At 43.9% G+C, this 16,251-nt stretch overlaps 1 protein-coding gene across 1 annotated transcript; it reads left to right on the top strand.

Annotated features, from left to right (window-relative positions):
- Window positions 1-6,732: 6,732 nt before the first annotated feature.
- Window positions 6,733-14,635, top strand: LOC306972839 (LIM/homeobox protein Awh-like; the record flags this gene model as incomplete). The annotated part of the gene is made up of 6 exons (XM_079569546.1): window positions 6,733-6,827; window positions 8,190-8,392; window positions 10,269-10,377; window positions 10,469-10,598; window positions 10,673-10,905; window positions 14,387-14,635. The coding sequence occupies exons 1-6, from the start codon at window positions 6,753-6,755 to the stop codon at window positions 14,633-14,635; spliced, it is 999 nt and encodes a 332-aa protein (XP_079425672.1). The 5' UTR covers window positions 6,733-6,752.
- Between the last annotated feature and the right edge of the window lie 1,616 nt (window positions 14,636-16,251).

Raw genomic sequence — 16,251 nt, 5'->3', positions numbered from 1 at the left:
GTGTTCCGTCCTTTTGTTCCCTAGACCAAAGAGGTCGTAACACTGCCCATATACTGCCCATATACTCCCCATATACTGTCCATATACTGTCCATATACTGCCCATATACTGTCCATATACTGTCCATATACTGCCCATATACTGTCCATATACTGCCCATATACTCCCCATATACTGTCCATATACTGTCCATATACTGCCCATATACTGTCCATATACTGCCCATATACTGTTCATATACTGTCCATATACTGCCCATATACTGCCCATATACTCCCCATATACTGTCCATATACTGTCCATATACTGCCCATATACTCCCCATATACTGTCCATATACTGCCCATATACTGTCCATATACTGTCCATATACTGCCCATATACTGCCCATATACTGTCCATATACTGTCCATATACTGCCCATATACTGCCCATATACTCCCCATATACTGTCCATATACTGTCCATATACTGCCCATATACTGCCCATATACTCCCCATATACTGTCCATATACTGTCCATATACTGCCCATATACTCCCCATATACTGTCCATATACTGCCCATATACTGTTCATATACTGTCCATATACTGCTCATATACTGTCCATATACTGCTCATATACTGCCCATATACTGTCCATATACTGTCCATATACTGCCCATATACTGCCCATATACTGCCCATATACTGTTCATATACTGCCCATATACTCCCCATATACTGCCCATATACTGTCCATATACTGCCCATATACTGCCCATATACTGCCCATATACTCCCCATATACTGTCCATATACTGTCCATATACTGCCCATATACTGCCCATATACTGCCCATATACTGTTCATATACTGCCCATATACTCCCCATATACTGCCCATATACTGCCCATATACTGCCCATATACTCCCGGTTTTAGTCCAGGTTCAGTCCCGGTTTAGTCCTGGTTTAGTCCTGGTTTAGTCCAGGTTTAGTCCAGGTTTAGTCCAGGTTTAGTCCTGGTTTAGTCCAGGTTTAGTCCAGGTTTAGTCCAGGTTTAGTCCTGGTTTAGTCCAGGTTTAGTCCTGGTTTAGTCCTGGTTTAGTCCTGGTTTAGTCCTGGTTTAGTCCAGGTTTAGTCCTGGTTTAGTCCAGGTTTAGTCCTGGTTTAGTCCAGGTTTAGTCCTGGTTTAGTCCTGGTTTAGTCCTGGTTTGGTCCAGGTTTAGTCCTGGTTTAGTCCTGGTTTAGTCCAGGTTTAGTCCAGGTTTAGTCCTGGTTTAGTCCTGGTTTAGTCCTGGTTTGGTCCAGGTTTAGTCCTGGTTTAGTCCTGGTTTAGTCCAGGTTTAGTCCAGGTTTAGTCCTGGTTTAGTCCTGGTTTAGTCCTGGTTTAGTCCAGGTTTAGTCCAGGTTTAGTCCAGGTTTAGTCCTGGTTTAGTCCAGGTTTAGTCCTGGTTTAGTCCAGGTTTAGTCCTGGTTTAGTCCTGGTTTAGTCCCGGTTTAGTCCAGGTTTAGTCCAGGTTTAGTCCAGGTTTAGTCCTGGTTTAGTCCAGGTTTGGTCCAGGTTTAGTCCTGGTTTAGTCCTGGTTTAGTCCAGGTTTAGTCCAGGTTTAGTCCTGGTTTAGTCCTGGTTTAGTCCTGGTTTAGTCCTAGTTTAGTCCTGGTTTAGTCCAGGTTTAGTCCTGGTTTAGTCCAGGTTTAGTCCTGGTTTAGTCCAGGTTTAGTCCTGTTTTAGTCCTGGTTTAGTCCAGGTTTAGTCCTGGTTTAGTCCAGGTTTAGTCCTGGTTTAGTCCAGGTTTAGTCCTGGTTTAGTCCAGGTTTAGTCCAGGTTTAGTCCAGGTTTAGTCCAGGTTTAGTCCTGGTTTAGTCCAGGTTTAGTCCTGGTTTAGTCCAGGTTTAGTCCCGGTTTAGTCCAGGTTTAGTCCAGGTTTAGTCCAGGTTTAGTCCTGGTTTAGTCCTGGTTTAGTCCTGGTTTAGTCCTGGTTTAGTCCTGGTTTAGTCCAGGTTTAGTCCCGGTTTAGTCCAGGTTTAGTCCAGGTTTAGTCCAGGTTTAGTCCTGGTTTAGTCCAGGTTTAGTCCAGGTTTAGTCCTGGTTTAGTCCAGGTTTAGTCCTGGTTTAGTCCTGGTTTAGTCCTGGTTTAGTCCTGGTTTAGTCCTGGTTTAGTCCTGGTTTAGTCCAGGTTTAGTCCAGGTTTAGTCCCGGTTTAGTCCAGGTTTAGTCCCGGTTTAGTCCCGGTTTAGTCCTGGTTTAGTCCAGGTTTACTCCTGGTTTAGTCCAGGTTTAGTCCTGGTTTAGTCCTGGTTTAGTCCTGGTTTAGTCCAGGTTTAGTCCAGGTTTAGTCCAGGTTTAGTCCAGGTTTAGTCCTGGTTTAGTCCTGGTTTAGTCCAGGTTTACTCCTGGTTTAGTCCAGGTTTAGTCCTGGTTTAGTCCAGGTTTAGTCCTGGTTTAGTCCTGGTTTAGTCCAGGTTTAGTCCTGGTTTAGTCCAGGTTTAGTCCAGGTTTAGTCCAGGTTTAGTCCTGGTTTAGTCCTGGTTTAGTCCAGGTTTAGTCCAGGTTTAGTCCAGGTTTAGTCCTGGTTTAGTCCTGGTTTAGTCCTGGTTTAGTCCAGGTTTAGTCCAGGTTTAGTCCTGGTTTAGTCCTGGTTTAGTCCTGGTTTAGTCCTGGTTTAGTCCAGGTTTAGTCCAGGTTTAGTCCTGGTTTAGTCCAGGTTTACTCCTGGTTTAGTCCTGGTTTAGTCCAGGTTTACTCCTGGTTTAGTCCTGGTTTAGTCCAGGTTTAGTCCTGGTTTAGTCCAGGTTTAGTCCTGGTTTAGTCCAGGTTTAGTCCCGGTTTAGTCCTGGTTTAGTCCAGGTTTAGTCCTGGTTTAGTCCAGGTTTAGTCCCGGTTTAGTCCCGGTTTAGTCCCGGTTTAGTCCTGGTTTAGTCCAGGTTTAGTCCTGGTTTAGTCCAGGTTTAGTCCCGGTTTAGTCCTGATTTAGTCCTGGTTTAGTCCAGGTTTAGTCCAGGTTTAGTCCTGGTTTAGTCCAGGTTTAGTCCCGGTTTAGTCCCGGTTTAGTCCTGGTTTAGTCCCTTGAGTCGTCGTTGTTTTTCTGTCTGACGGTCCCCTGATTAGTCCCCAGACTCCGCCCCTCCCTCTCTCTCCTCTTTCTTCGTCCAATCACATCGCTCCTCACCTGTCGCGTGAACACACCTGGTTACCATGGCGTCACCGAGGCGACCAGGAGCCAATCCCAGTCCTGCGCTGTGGTTTAGAGCCCTCTGATTGGCCGGGAGCGCAGACAGAAATGTGGAGCAGCCGGAGCTCCGTCTTTGGATCCATCGACGACAACGAGACTGACGACAACGACGACAACGACGACAACGACGACAACGACGACAACGACGACAACAACGACAACAACGACAACAACAGGTACGACTTTTACTTTTACAAACGGTTAGACTTTTATTTAACCTCTTAACTCCCGCTTGAACCGAGAGGATCTTTTTCCTCACGTCATCACATTTTTTTTCCATCATTTTTTTGTTGGGTATTCAACTTATTTTCGTAACTTTTTTTTGTCATTTTTTTGTCCAATTTTTTATCACATTTTTGTCAAATTTTGTGGAAATTTTTTTGTAATTTTTTGACACATTTTTTTCATTTTTTCGTCAATTTCTTGTGACATTTTTGTGACATTTCTGCCACTTTTTCTTCCATTTTTCATCCATTTTTCGTCACTTTTTTGTCAATGTTTTCTCACTTTTTTCTCACATTTCCATCATTGTTTTCGTCTCAGTTTTGTTGCTATTTTCACAGCTTTTTTCCAGAAGCTTTTGGATTGGGGTAAAGCCAAACTGGAGAAAATGTGCTCGGTTCAGGTGGGAGTTAAGAGGTTAAGACGTGACGGATCAGTTAGAGTTTAAATACTGCTGCTAAGCGTGTTTGAGACTCGCTGACACATACATGACACATACATGACACATACATGACACATACATGACACATACATGACACATACATGACACATACATGACACATACACGACACATACATGACACATACATGACACATACATGAGGCACAAAGGCTGATACACGGCCACCAGGGGGAGCTGTTGTCTGTCTTTAGCCGCCGCTGTCTCCAACAAAGGAAATGACCATATTTGGATTACAGCGTCTTTCCTGCTACACGTGGATACCAAACAGTGTGTCGTTCATTCATCGTTTCTAACCAATGGGGGAGGATCACGCTTCTCCATGGTCCTCATGATGGAGCTGACATGGCTGTAAAACCGCCCCCTGGTGGCCGGGGCGACTCCAAAGAGACACTTGGGAGCATTGATTCTAATGGGACTTCAAACGGCCCAAGTCTGGCTCCAAAGAGTTTTTCTTTATCTAAAAATCGCTCTGACCCATGTGACCCAGGTGACCCATGTGACCACGCTGGTTTTTGTTAGCCGCTCTGGAGCTCTGTGGAGGCTCCGCCCACCCACGCGAGTGCAGGGCTTCCCGCCTTTTGGCCCTTTTAAGGAACAGGAGGAGACAGAGCGGCCATTAAAGCAGCACTAAGTAACGTGTTTACCTTAATAAATCCTCCCCGTAGTCCCTGTGGGGGTGATACAAGTGTTAAAGGGATGATTGGAGGGTCTTTCATCTCCCCCTGGTGTCTCTGGACAGAAAACCATGTTTGCAACTTGACTGCCACCGGTCCGGAGAAAGCAATACACACTAATGGAATCACGAAGAAGAAGCTAACAGGCTAACGGGCAAAGCTAACTGCGGGCTAACGTCACTTTAAACAGTATTTACAGCCAAGTTTGAGTGAAAAAAAATATTTCCATTGTATAATTGGATGCACAGTAACCCTCTCTCCCTTCACCTTTCCTGTCAGCGGAGTATTTACTCTCCAAGACAATTAATAAGTTAAAAAATCGTAAATTTCTACTACACCTGCAGTTGCGCTTATGACCTCTAGGGGGAAGAGTTACTTAGTACTGCTTTAAGGTTCCCACAGGACTCGGGACCTTTTACAATTCTTTGTTATATTATTTCTATGTTTCTGACACGGCTTTGACAGAGAAATAAAAAGGAGACGCTGCTTTTTGATCCTAACGTGTGCACTTTAGCGAGTTCAGAGAGTCGGGGAAGCTGCAAACCTGAGACAGATCCACCGCGAGAGTGCGCCCTCTGCTGGACAAGATCAGCTCTGAGGAAGGTTGATGGATATGTTGACGCACATGGGGAGTTAGGCTGAATTATTTCTTATTTTTCTTGAAAACAAAACAAAACTCTTGGAAAGTGTAATTAGACGCTTCTGTTAAATAAAGATAACATAACTCTGAACAGCACACAGATTGGTTGTTCTTTTTGTTCCTAAAAGACCCTAATCTTATAAAACTTAAATGTTAACAAACACCGCTGTGGATCTGCACGACCAGCAGAGGGCGCACTGTCACGGCGGATCCGCCTCACTGTCCTGGATCTGTCTCGGCTCCGGGTCTGCAGTGAATTATTATTGAGTCCAGTGAACTCAAACATCGCAAATGATGAACGATCCAGATGTTTCCAGCTGTTACTGTTACATTTAGGTTTCTGTTATAAATCCTTAATGTTTAACCTCTTACCACCCGCCTGAACCAAATGCCTTCTGCCCTCTTTGGCTATAGGCCTGTGTAACAGCTCATTTGAAAGCTAAGACCCACAAAACTGATCTTTTTCCTCGCGTTGTTGCTGCGTTGAGTCACCTTTTTTTTTATTTTGGTCACATTTTTGTTGAGTTTTTGTAATTTTTTTGTTGAATTTTTTGTCACTTTTTGGTTCATTTTTTTGTCACTTTTTGGTTGAAATTTTGTCACATTTTTGTTGAATTTTTGTTGCATTTTTATCATTTTTGGTTGAATTTTTGTCACATTTTGGTTGAATTTTTGTTGAATTTTTGATGCATTTTTGTCAGATTTTTGTTGAATGTTTGTTGATTTTTTGTCACTTTTTGTTGAATTTTTGTCATATTTTTGTTGAGTTTTTGTCAAATTTTTTATGAATTTTTGTTGAATTTTTGTCACATTTTTGTTGAATTTTTGTCACATTTTTTATGAATTTTTGTTGAATTTTTGTCACATTTTTGTTGAATTTTTGTCACATTTTTGTTGATTTTTTGTCACATTTTTTTTGAATTTTTGTCAAATTTTTTATGAATTTTTTTTGAATTTTTGTCACATTTTAGTTGAATTTTTGTCACATTTTTGTTGAATTTTGGTCATATTTTTGTTGAATTTTTGATGCATTTTTGTCAAATTTTTGTTGAATGTTTGTTGATTTTTTGTCACTTTTTGTTGAATTTTTGTCATATTTTTGTTGAATTTTTGTCACATTTTTGTTGAATTTTGGTCATATTTTTGTTGAATTTTTGTCACATTTTTGTTGAGTTTTTGTCACATTTTTGTTGAGTTTTTGTCACATTTTTGTTGAGTTTTTGTCACATTTCTGTCGCGTTTACATCCTTGTTTTCTTCTCATTTTTGTGGCTGTTTTGGTGCTTTTTTCCCAAGAAGCTTTTTGATTAGGGTAAAGCCAAACTGGAGAAAATGTGCTCGGTTCAGGTGGGAGTTAAGAGGTTAATGTGTGTCAGAAACTAAACATCAGCTAATAACATGTTAATAATAAAGTAACAATACTAACCATACTTTAGTTTTGCGCCTGGCTTCACCATTCATTTCTATGGGGGATGGAAAGCTCACTGAGGGTCACTTTCGGTCATGTTTCTGTGATCAAGGGGCGGAGCTCGTGAAGGATGATGTCGCCTCACGCCCTCGACGACTTCCTCGACGACCGTCACCGTGGAGACCAGACGGAGGCGGCCATGACGGTGAGACAGTGGATCTGATGTTGTTTCTGGACGCGGCGGTCAGTGTTGACTTAATCCTGTTTGCACCAGGTTCACTCTCGGTCAAATCTCTTTCCTCCAGTTCGGCTTTACCCAAATCTTAATTTAAAAAAAAAGCATAAAAACACGACTAAAAACGGATGAATAAGTGACACAAAAACAACAAAAAGACGATAAAAAAAGCTGAAAACATGACAAAAAAACAAAACAAAAATGTGACAAAAATGTGACAAAAAAGTGACAAAAATGTGACAAAAATGTGACAAAAAAGTGACGAAAACATGACAAAAAAATAACAAAAATGTGACAAAAAAGTGACAAAAATGTGACAAAAAAATAACAAAAATGTGACAAAAAAATAACAAAAAAGTGACAAAAATGTGACAAAAAAATAACAAAAAAGTGACAAAAATGTGACAAAAAAATAACAAAAATGTGACAAAAAAGTGACAAAAATGTGACAAAAAAATAACAAAAATGTGACAAAAAAGTGACAAAAAAGGAACAGAAAAAGCTTTTAAAAAGAAATACAAAAGTTTAGACAGTTCTGTATGTTTTCTCTTCAGTCGAGAAGCTTTTAGATTTGGGTAAAGCGGAACTGGAGAAAATGCGCTTGGTTAAGGAAAGAGGTTAAACATACTCAAAAAATATATATAACAGGTGAAGTTATATTTCACCATAGGAGCTTCTTTGAGCAGCTTCACATTCTTAAATCCATTAAACTTGTGAGTTTTTAGAGAGTTTCTGCTTGGATTTCTTTGCAGGATGTTAGAATAGCCTCCCAGAGCTGCTGTTTGGATGAAAACTGCCTCCCACCCTCATAGAAGTTTAGCTTGAGGCTCCAAAGGTTCTCAATAGGGCTGAGGTCAGGGGAGGAGGGGGTCCACATCATGAGTTTCTCTCCTTTTATGCCCATAGCAGCCAGTTTTGGTCCCATAGAAGAAAGATCTCAGTCATTTTTACACCTTCAGAGATCCTAAAGGGACTGACCAGATCTCTCCCCATGATTCTGGCCCAAAACATGACTCCGCCCCCTCCTTACTGACGTCACAGCCTTGTTGGGACATGGCAGCCATTCAAAAACCATCCACTCCTCCATCCATCTGACCATCCAGGGTCACACGGCCTCATCAGGGAACAAGACTGTGTGAAAATGAGTCTTTGTAGCATCTGTTCTCTTAATCTGATGTGTTTGTCTGGCAGAAACCGTCCTCATTGTGCCTTTAGCTGCGCAAACCCGTGTGTGTAATTTGGAACGCAGTGTATATCCGTGTTCTCTGTATGTTGTGTCTCCGTGTTCTCTGCATGTTGTGTATCCGTGTTCTCATGTGACGTCACGTGCAGGCCCTCAGCCCGGCGTCTCTGCCGGAGCCGATGGCGTGCGGCGGTTGCGGCGGGCTGGTCGGCGATCGCTTCTTCCTGTTGGCGGCGGGGCGGGCGTGGCACAACAGCTGCCTCCGCTGCGGCGCCTGCCACGGCGAGCTGCAGACGCACAGCTCGCTGTTCTGGAGGGACGGCGCCATCTACTGTCTGCACGACTACTGCAGGTCTGCCACACGCAACACGGGACACGCAACACGGGACACGCAACACGCAACACGGAACACGGAACACTCAGGGTCAGGCAGGGGCGCTTTAGGGAAGCTAGGAATGAGCTCGCACCAGAATAAATGCTGGTATTGGAAAAAATGAAAGTATCGAAAGCAGGAAAGTCTTATATTTTCATTCCCTTTTTTTCTGCCCAATTTTTTTCCATTTTTTTCCAATTTATTTTTAATTTTTGCCCAATTTTTTCCATTTATTTTTTTTGTATTTTTATTTTTTTTTCATTTTTTTCCAATTTATTTTTTTTTTTTGCCCAATTTTTGCCATTTTGTTTTCAATAATTTTTTTTATTTTTGCCCAATTTTTTGCCATTTTTTTCCAATTTATTTTTTATTTTTGCCCAATTTTTTCCATATTTTTGTTTAAAAAAAATTGATTTTTTTTTTCCATTTTTTCCCACTTTATTTTTAATTTTTGCCCAATTTTTTTCAATTTTTTTCCAATTTATTTTTTAATTTTTGCTCAATTTTTTGCCATTTTTTTCCCAAAAAAGTTTTTGCCCAATTTTTGGCCATTTTTGTTTTCAATTTTTTTTAAAAATTTTGGCCAATTTTTGTCATTTTTTTTTTTTCAATCAATTTTTTTTTATTTTTGCCCATTTTTTGCCATTTTTTTTCAGTCAATTTTTTATTTTTGCCCAATTTTTGCCCATTTTTTTTTTCAATTAATTTTTTTATTTTTGCCCAATTTTTTGCCTTTTTTTTTTTTTTTTTTTTTTTTTTTTTGCCTATTTTTTGCCTTTTTTTTTTTTTTAATTTATTTTTAATTTTTGCCAATTTTTTGACATTTTTTTCCAATTTATATTTTATTTTTGCCCAATTTTTTATTACTAATATTTTCCATTTTTCCTCCCAGTTTTTTTTTTTACAATGGATGTTGACCCTGTTCTTTGGTCTGCAGGCTGTTTGGAGGAGGAGAGTGCTGGTTTTGACCCTGTTCTTTGGTCTGCAGGCTGTTTGGAGGAGGAGAGTGTTGGTTTTGACCCTGTTCTTTGGTCTGCAGGCTGTTTGGAGGAGGAGAGTGTTGGTTTTGACCCTGTTCTTTGGTTTACAGGCTGTTCGGAGGAGGAGAGTGTTGGTTTTATCCCTGTTCTTTGGTCTGCAGGCTGTTTAGAGGAGGAGAGTGTTGGTTTTGACCCTGTTCTTTGGTCTGCAGGCTGTTCGGAGGAGGAGAGTGTTGGTTTTGACCCTGTTCTTTGGTCTGCAGGCTGTTCGGAGGAGGAGAGTGTTGGTTTTGACCCCGTTCTTTGGTCTGCAGGCTGTTTAGAGGAGGAGAGTGTTGGTTTTGACCCTGTTCTTTGGTCTGCAGGCTGTTCGGAGGAGGAGAGTGTTGGTTTTATCCCTGTTCTTTGGTCTGCAGGCTGTTTGGAGGAGGAGAGTGTTGGTTTTATCCCTGTTCTTTGGTCTGCAGGCTGTTTGGAGGAGGAGAGTGTTGGTTTTATCCCTGTTCTTTGGTCTGCAGGCTGTTTAGAGGAGGAGAGTGTTGGTTTTGACCCTGTTCTTTGGTCTGCAGGCTGTTCGGAGGAGGAGAGTGTTGGTTTTGACCCTGTTCTTTGGTCTGCAGGCTGTTCGGAGGAGGAGAGTGTTGGTTTTGACCCTGTTCTTTGGTCTGCAGGCTGTTCGGAGGAGGAGAGTGTTGGTTTTGACCCTGTTCTTTGGTCTGCAGGCTGTTCGGAGGAGGAGAGTGTTGGTTTTGACCCTGTTCTTTGGTCTGCAGGCTGTTTGGAGGAGGAGAGTGTTGGTTTTGACCCTGTTCTTTGGTCTGCAGGCTGTTTGGAGGAGGAGAGTGTTGGTTTTGACCCTGTTCTTTGGTCTGCAGGCTGTTCGGAGGGGGGGAGTGTGCTCGGTGTCTGCAGCCCATCCCGGCCTCAGCTCTGGTCATGAAGTCTGGAGATCTGACCTTCCACCAGCACTGCTTCTCCTGCCAGGTCAGACAGAGAAACAGACACACTGACTGAGATCTATTTTATAATCTATTTCAAAAGCAGAGGAGGCGAGTTCTGTGATGTTGTTTTCCAGGAGTGCGAGGTGCAGCTGGAGCCTGGGTCTCTGTACTGTGTGCAGGGCCAGAGTCTGTTCTGTCAGTTCCACTGCAGCTCCAGCCTGTCTCCACCGGAGGCGCCGTGCTACCCCGAGGACCTCACGCCCGGTACTGCACCAGTATAACTCAGACTGTGGCTCAGACATGTACGAGCACTGGAGACTTTGTGTTATGTTAAACAGGGGAAAGCCACGCCGGCACCGAGGGGGAGGAGTCAGAGAGCAGCGGCGACGGCCCATTGGCGGACGGCTCGTTGGAGGGGCAGGTCCACCGGCGGGAAAAGCGAATCCGGACGTGTTTCCGCAGCGAGCAGATCCGGGCGCTCGAGTCGTACTTCAGTAAAAAGCAAAACCCCGACGGGAAAGACTGGACCAGGCTCTCGCACCAGACCGGACTGCCCAAGAGGGTCCTGCAGGTCAGACCCGGCTTAACCTGGTTTCCTCCCAAAGCGAACCTCAAGCAGGTCAGACAAGAGGCTCAAACATTCGTCCATCACAATGAGCTAATAAACAAACTCCCTTCAGAAACAGGTCAGTCACAGAGGATGAAGAGTTGGAGAAACAATTAGTTTTAAAAGAAGGAATATACAGTGGGGCAAAAAAGTATTTAGTCAGACACCAATTGTGCAAGTTCTCCCACTTAAAATAATGACAGAGGTCTGTAATTTTCATCATAGGTTCACTTCAACTGTGAGAGACAGAATGTGAAAAAAAAAACAGGAATTCACATTGTAGGATTTTTAAAGAATTTATTTGTAAATTATGGTGGAAAATAAGTATTTGGTCAATAACAAAAATTCAACTCAATACTTTGTAATATAACCTTTGTTGGCAATAACAGAGGTCAAACGACTACTATAGGTCTGTCCCAGGTTTGCACACACAGTAGCTGGTATTTTGGCCCATTCCTCCTGCAGATCTTCTCCAGAGCAGTGATGTTTTGGGGCTGTCGCCGAGCAACACGGACTTTCAACTCCCTCCACAGATATACTATGGGGTTGAGGTCTGGAGACTGGCTAGGCCACTCCAGGACTTTCAAATGCTTCTTACGGAGCCAGTCCTTCGATGCCCGGGCGGTGTGTTTGGGATCATTGTCATGCTGGAAGACCCAGCCACGTTTCATCTTCAAAGCTCTCACTGATGGAAGGAGGTTCTGGCTCAAAATCTCACGATACATGGCCCCATTCATTCTTTCCTTAACACGGATCAGTCGTCCTGTCCCCTTAGCAGAAAAACAGCCCCAAAGCGTGATGTTTCCACCCCCATGCTTCACAGTAGGTCTGGTGTTCTCGGGATGCAACTCAGTATTCTTCTTCCTCCAAACACCACGAGTTGAGTTTATACCAAAAAGCTCTACTTTGGTTTCATCTGACCACATGACATTCTGCTCTCTGGCAAACTTCAGACGGGCCTGGACGTGCACTGGCTTAAGCAGGGGGACACGTCTGGGACTCCCTGTGGTTGTAGTGTGTTATTGATGGTAACCTTTTTTACTTTGGTCCCAGCTCTCTGCAGGTCATTCACCAGGTCATTCACCAGGTCATTCACCAGGTCATTCACCAGGTCATTCACCAGGTCATTCACCAGGTCATTCACCAGGTCATTCACCAGGTCATTCACCAGGTCAATCACCAGGTCAATCACCAGGTCATTCACCAGGTCCTTCACCAGGTCCTTCACCAGGTCCTTCACCAGGTCACTCACCAGGTCCCCCCGTGTGGTTCTGGGATTGTTGCTCACCGTTCTCATGATCATTGTGACCCCACGGGATGAGATCTTGCGTGGAGCCCCAGATCGAGGGAGATTATCAGTGGTCTTGTATGTCTTCCATTTTCTGATCATTGCTCCCACAGTTGATTTTTTCACACCGAGCTGCTTGCCTATTGTAGATTCACTCTTCCCAGTCTGGTGCAGGTCTACAATTCTTTTCCTGGTGTCCTTCGACAGCTCTTTGGTCTTGGCCATAGTGGAGTTTGGAGTCTGACTGTTTGAGGCTGTGGAGGTGTCTTTTATTCAGATAACCAGTTCAAACAGGTGCCATTAATACAGGTAACGAGTGGAGGACAGAAGAGCTTCTTAAAGAAGAAGTTACAGGTCTGTGAGAGCCAGATATCTTCCTTGTTTGAAGTGACCAAATACTTATTTTCCACCATAATTTACAAATAAATTCTTTAAAAATCCTACAATGTGAATTCCTGGATTTTTTTCTCACATTCTGTCTCTCACAGTTGAAGTTTACCTATGATGAAAATTACAGACATGTCATTATTTTAAGTGGGAGAACTTGCACAATTGGTGGCTGACTAAATACTTTTTTGCCCCACTGTAAAAACAACATCCAGAAGCGATAACTCTGACAGAGCCTGGAGATATTTCAGCTTCTTTAGCTCTGAGACTGTCGGTCTCTTTGTTTAACCTCTGAACTCCCGCCTGAACCGAGAGGATCTTTTTCCTCACGTCATCAGATTTTTTTCCATCATTTTTTTGTTGGGTATTCAACTCACTTCTTTTATTACATTCATTGTGTCTTCTTGAGTAATAAACTTTTTGGTTTCTTTTTAAAAGACACTAGGTTGAAACAAACAAAAGCTGTTCAATTACCTTACGCGTTTCGACGGACAAGGGAAATACTTCCGTCTTCGTCAGAAGCGTCTCCCGACGTGCCTAACAACATCCCAATAAGAGACGCATCATGCACTAACTTTTTTGTCATTTTTTGTCACATTTTTGTAATTTTTTTTGTCAGGTCTGGTTCAGTCCCGGTTCAGTCCTGGTCTGTGTTTCAGTCCTGGTCTGTGTTTCAGTCCTGGTCTGTGTTTCAGGTCTGGTCTGTGTTTCAGGTCTGGTTCAGTCCCGGTCTGTGTTTCAGTCCTGGTTCAGTCCCGGTCTGTGTTTCAGTCCTGGTCTGTGTTTCAGTCCTGGTCTGTGTTTCAGGTCTGGTTCAGTCCCGGTCTGTGTTTCAGTCCTGGTTCAGTCCCGGTCTGTGTTTCAGTCCCGGTCTGTGTTTCAGGTCTGTGTTTCAGTCCTGGTTCAGTCCCGGTCTGTGTTTCAGTCCTGGTCTGTGTTTCAGTCCTGGTCTGTGTTTCAGGTCTGGTTCAGTCCCGGTCTGTGTTTCAGTCCTGGTTCAGTCCCGGTCTGTGTTTCAGTCCCGGTCTGTGTTTCAGGTCTGTGTTTCAGTCCTGGTTCAGTCCCGGTCTGTGTTTCAGTCCCGGTCTGTGTTTCAGGTCTGTGTTTCAGTCCTGGTCTGTGGTTCAGTCCTGGTTCAGTCCTGGTCTGTGGTTCAGTCCTGGTCTGTGTTTCAGTCCTGGTTCAGTCCTGGTCTGTGTTTCAGTCCCGGTCTGTGTTTCAGTCCCGGTCTGTGTTTCAGTCCTGGTTCAGTCCCGGTCTGTGTTTCAGTCCCGGTCTGTGTTTCAGGTCTGTGTTTCAGTCCTGGTCTGTGTTTCAGTCCTGGTTCAGTCCTGGTCTGTGGTTCAGTCCTGGTCTGTGTTTCAGTCCTGGTTCAGTCCCGGTCTGTGGTTCAGTCCTGGTCTGTGTTTCAGTCCCGGTCTGTGTTTCAGTCCCGGTCTGTGTTTCAGTCCCGGTCTGTGTTTCAGTCCCGGTCTGTGTTTCAGGTCTGGTTCAGTCCCGGTCTGTGTTTCAGGTCTGGTTCAGTCTCGGTCTGTGTTTCAGTCCCGGTCTGTGTTTCAGGTCTGGTTCAGTCCCGGTCTGTGTTTCAGGTCTGGTTCAGTCTCGGTCTGTGTTTCAGGTCTGGTCTGTGTTTCAGGTCTGGTTCAGTCCTGGTTCAGTCCCGGTCTGTGTTTCAGTCCCGGTCTGTGTTTCAGGTCTGGTTCAGTCCCGGTCTGTGTTTCAGGTCTGGTTCAGTCCTGGTCTGTGTTTCAGTCCCGGTCTGTGTTTCAGGTCTGGTTCCAGAACGCCCGGGCCAGACTCCGCCGCTCTCTGAACAACGCCCCCGATGTGGGCGACGCCCCCTTCGCTCACCTGGGACCCTTAGCCCCGCCCTCGCCGCCGTTCTTCGCCAGCACCATCGACCAATCGCAGCTGTCCCTGCTCATGGCGCCCATCAGCCCGGACTACGACTCCCATGATGCACCGGGGGCCGCTCTGCACGCGCTCAGAGGGGAGCACCACCCACACGCGTTCTTTTAACCTGCTCCCTGAAGGCCAGAGCGTCTCCTACAGGCCAGTGTGATGCCGTATTTGAAAGCTAAGACCTTCTAGTTTCTAAAAGTATGTTTAACATCGGTGTGAGTGAAACACACGGTTCAAAAGGATCGTCCTCAGACCCTGAAGACCAACAGATCCGAGAGAGGAGGCGGCTTTAGTGTCTTTATGACGGAGGATTTACAGAATATTCTTTTCAAAACTGTGTGAAATTAAAGTAAGAATAAAGAGTTTGTTTTGACCCAAACGGCCTCATGTGTTTTACTTCAGTCCTTTTGGGCACATTTATTGTTATTGTCAGAACATGGACAACCATAAAAGGTGGCGCTGGAGCCTCCACTTCTGATTTCACACATTTTCACTGCGACATTTTGTCAATTCAGATGTGAGGACGTGTCGCCTCCGCTGTCATGTTCCGGGCATTTGGATGCAGGTGACACCAGGGGGCGCCCTTCAACCTCCTCAGTGTAAATGTGAGTTGACTTTCTTCAGAGTGAGACTTTAGGTCAGACATGAGTGACAGTAACATGAGGCTAAATACAGTGAGCTCTTTGTTTGCAGTAAAAAGGCTGAGGCCTCATTGCTCTGAAGAAGGAAGTCATGGAGCTTCTGCTTTAGACAGAACTTCAGACTCTGCTGCAGGTAAGAGTCATATCATATTCTGAAACTCAAATATGGAGTAAAAACCTAAAAAACTATTATTACAATTACAACAAGAAAAATATTTTAAAATCCTGTATCTATTTCTGTATCTATGTATCTTTTTTTTTATTGACTCTCTTCTAAAACAGAAAACCCAAACAAGCCCTTGTCATTTGTATCTGCTGTAGGTCATGTGTGTCGTGTGAGTCGTGGTGGGTCCTGGTGGACCGTGACAGATGTGGACAGGACTGTGGTAGATCTACTTTTACTTTGGAGAAAATAGTTACTAAGTTAAGTTATACTGTATTAATCTCTGTAGAGAAATGAGTTCTCTGCATTTGACCCGCCCTCAGTATCGCATGGGGCGACCTGTAGGAGCAGTGAGCTCCAGCGTGGGCCGGCGCTCGGGGACCCGTCTCCATGATGTGGAGCCAGGCTGGTGGTCAGAAACACCTGGCTGGTGGATTCACCTATTGCACATGTTTTTTCTAACCTACCACTAACCTACGCAGACACGGGGAGAACATGCTAACTCCACACAGAAAGGCCCCGTCCAGGTGGGAATCGAACCCGGGACCGCTGCGCCACCGTGTCTTAATAAAAACTATAGAAACTGTTGAAGAAATGAACCTCACGAGCTTCTTCTGTAACATCTGTCCACATCAGTCCTGCTGCACCACGACTCAGAGGAACTGGGACAAACATGACAAACAGCAGATACACATGACAAGGGTTTGTTTTTTGATTAGATACAGGATTTTCAAATATTTTTCTTTTTGTAATTGTAATAATAATTTTCCATATATTATGTTTTTACTACATATTTGAGTTTCAGAATATGATATGACTCTTACCTGCAGCAGAGTCTGAAGTTCTGTCTAAAGCAGAAGCTCCATGACTTCCTTCTTCAGAGCAATGAGGCCTCAGCCTTTTTACTGCAAACAAAGAGCTCACTGTGT

This window comes from Gobius niger, assembly GCF_951799975.1.
Source record: "Gobius niger genome assembly, chromosome: 13".
Taxonomy (NCBI): Eukaryota; Metazoa; Chordata; class Actinopteri; order Gobiiformes; family Gobiidae; genus Gobius; species Gobius niger.
Note: the sequence above shows the minus strand (reverse complement) of the source record. Positions and strands in the feature narration are given on the sequence as shown.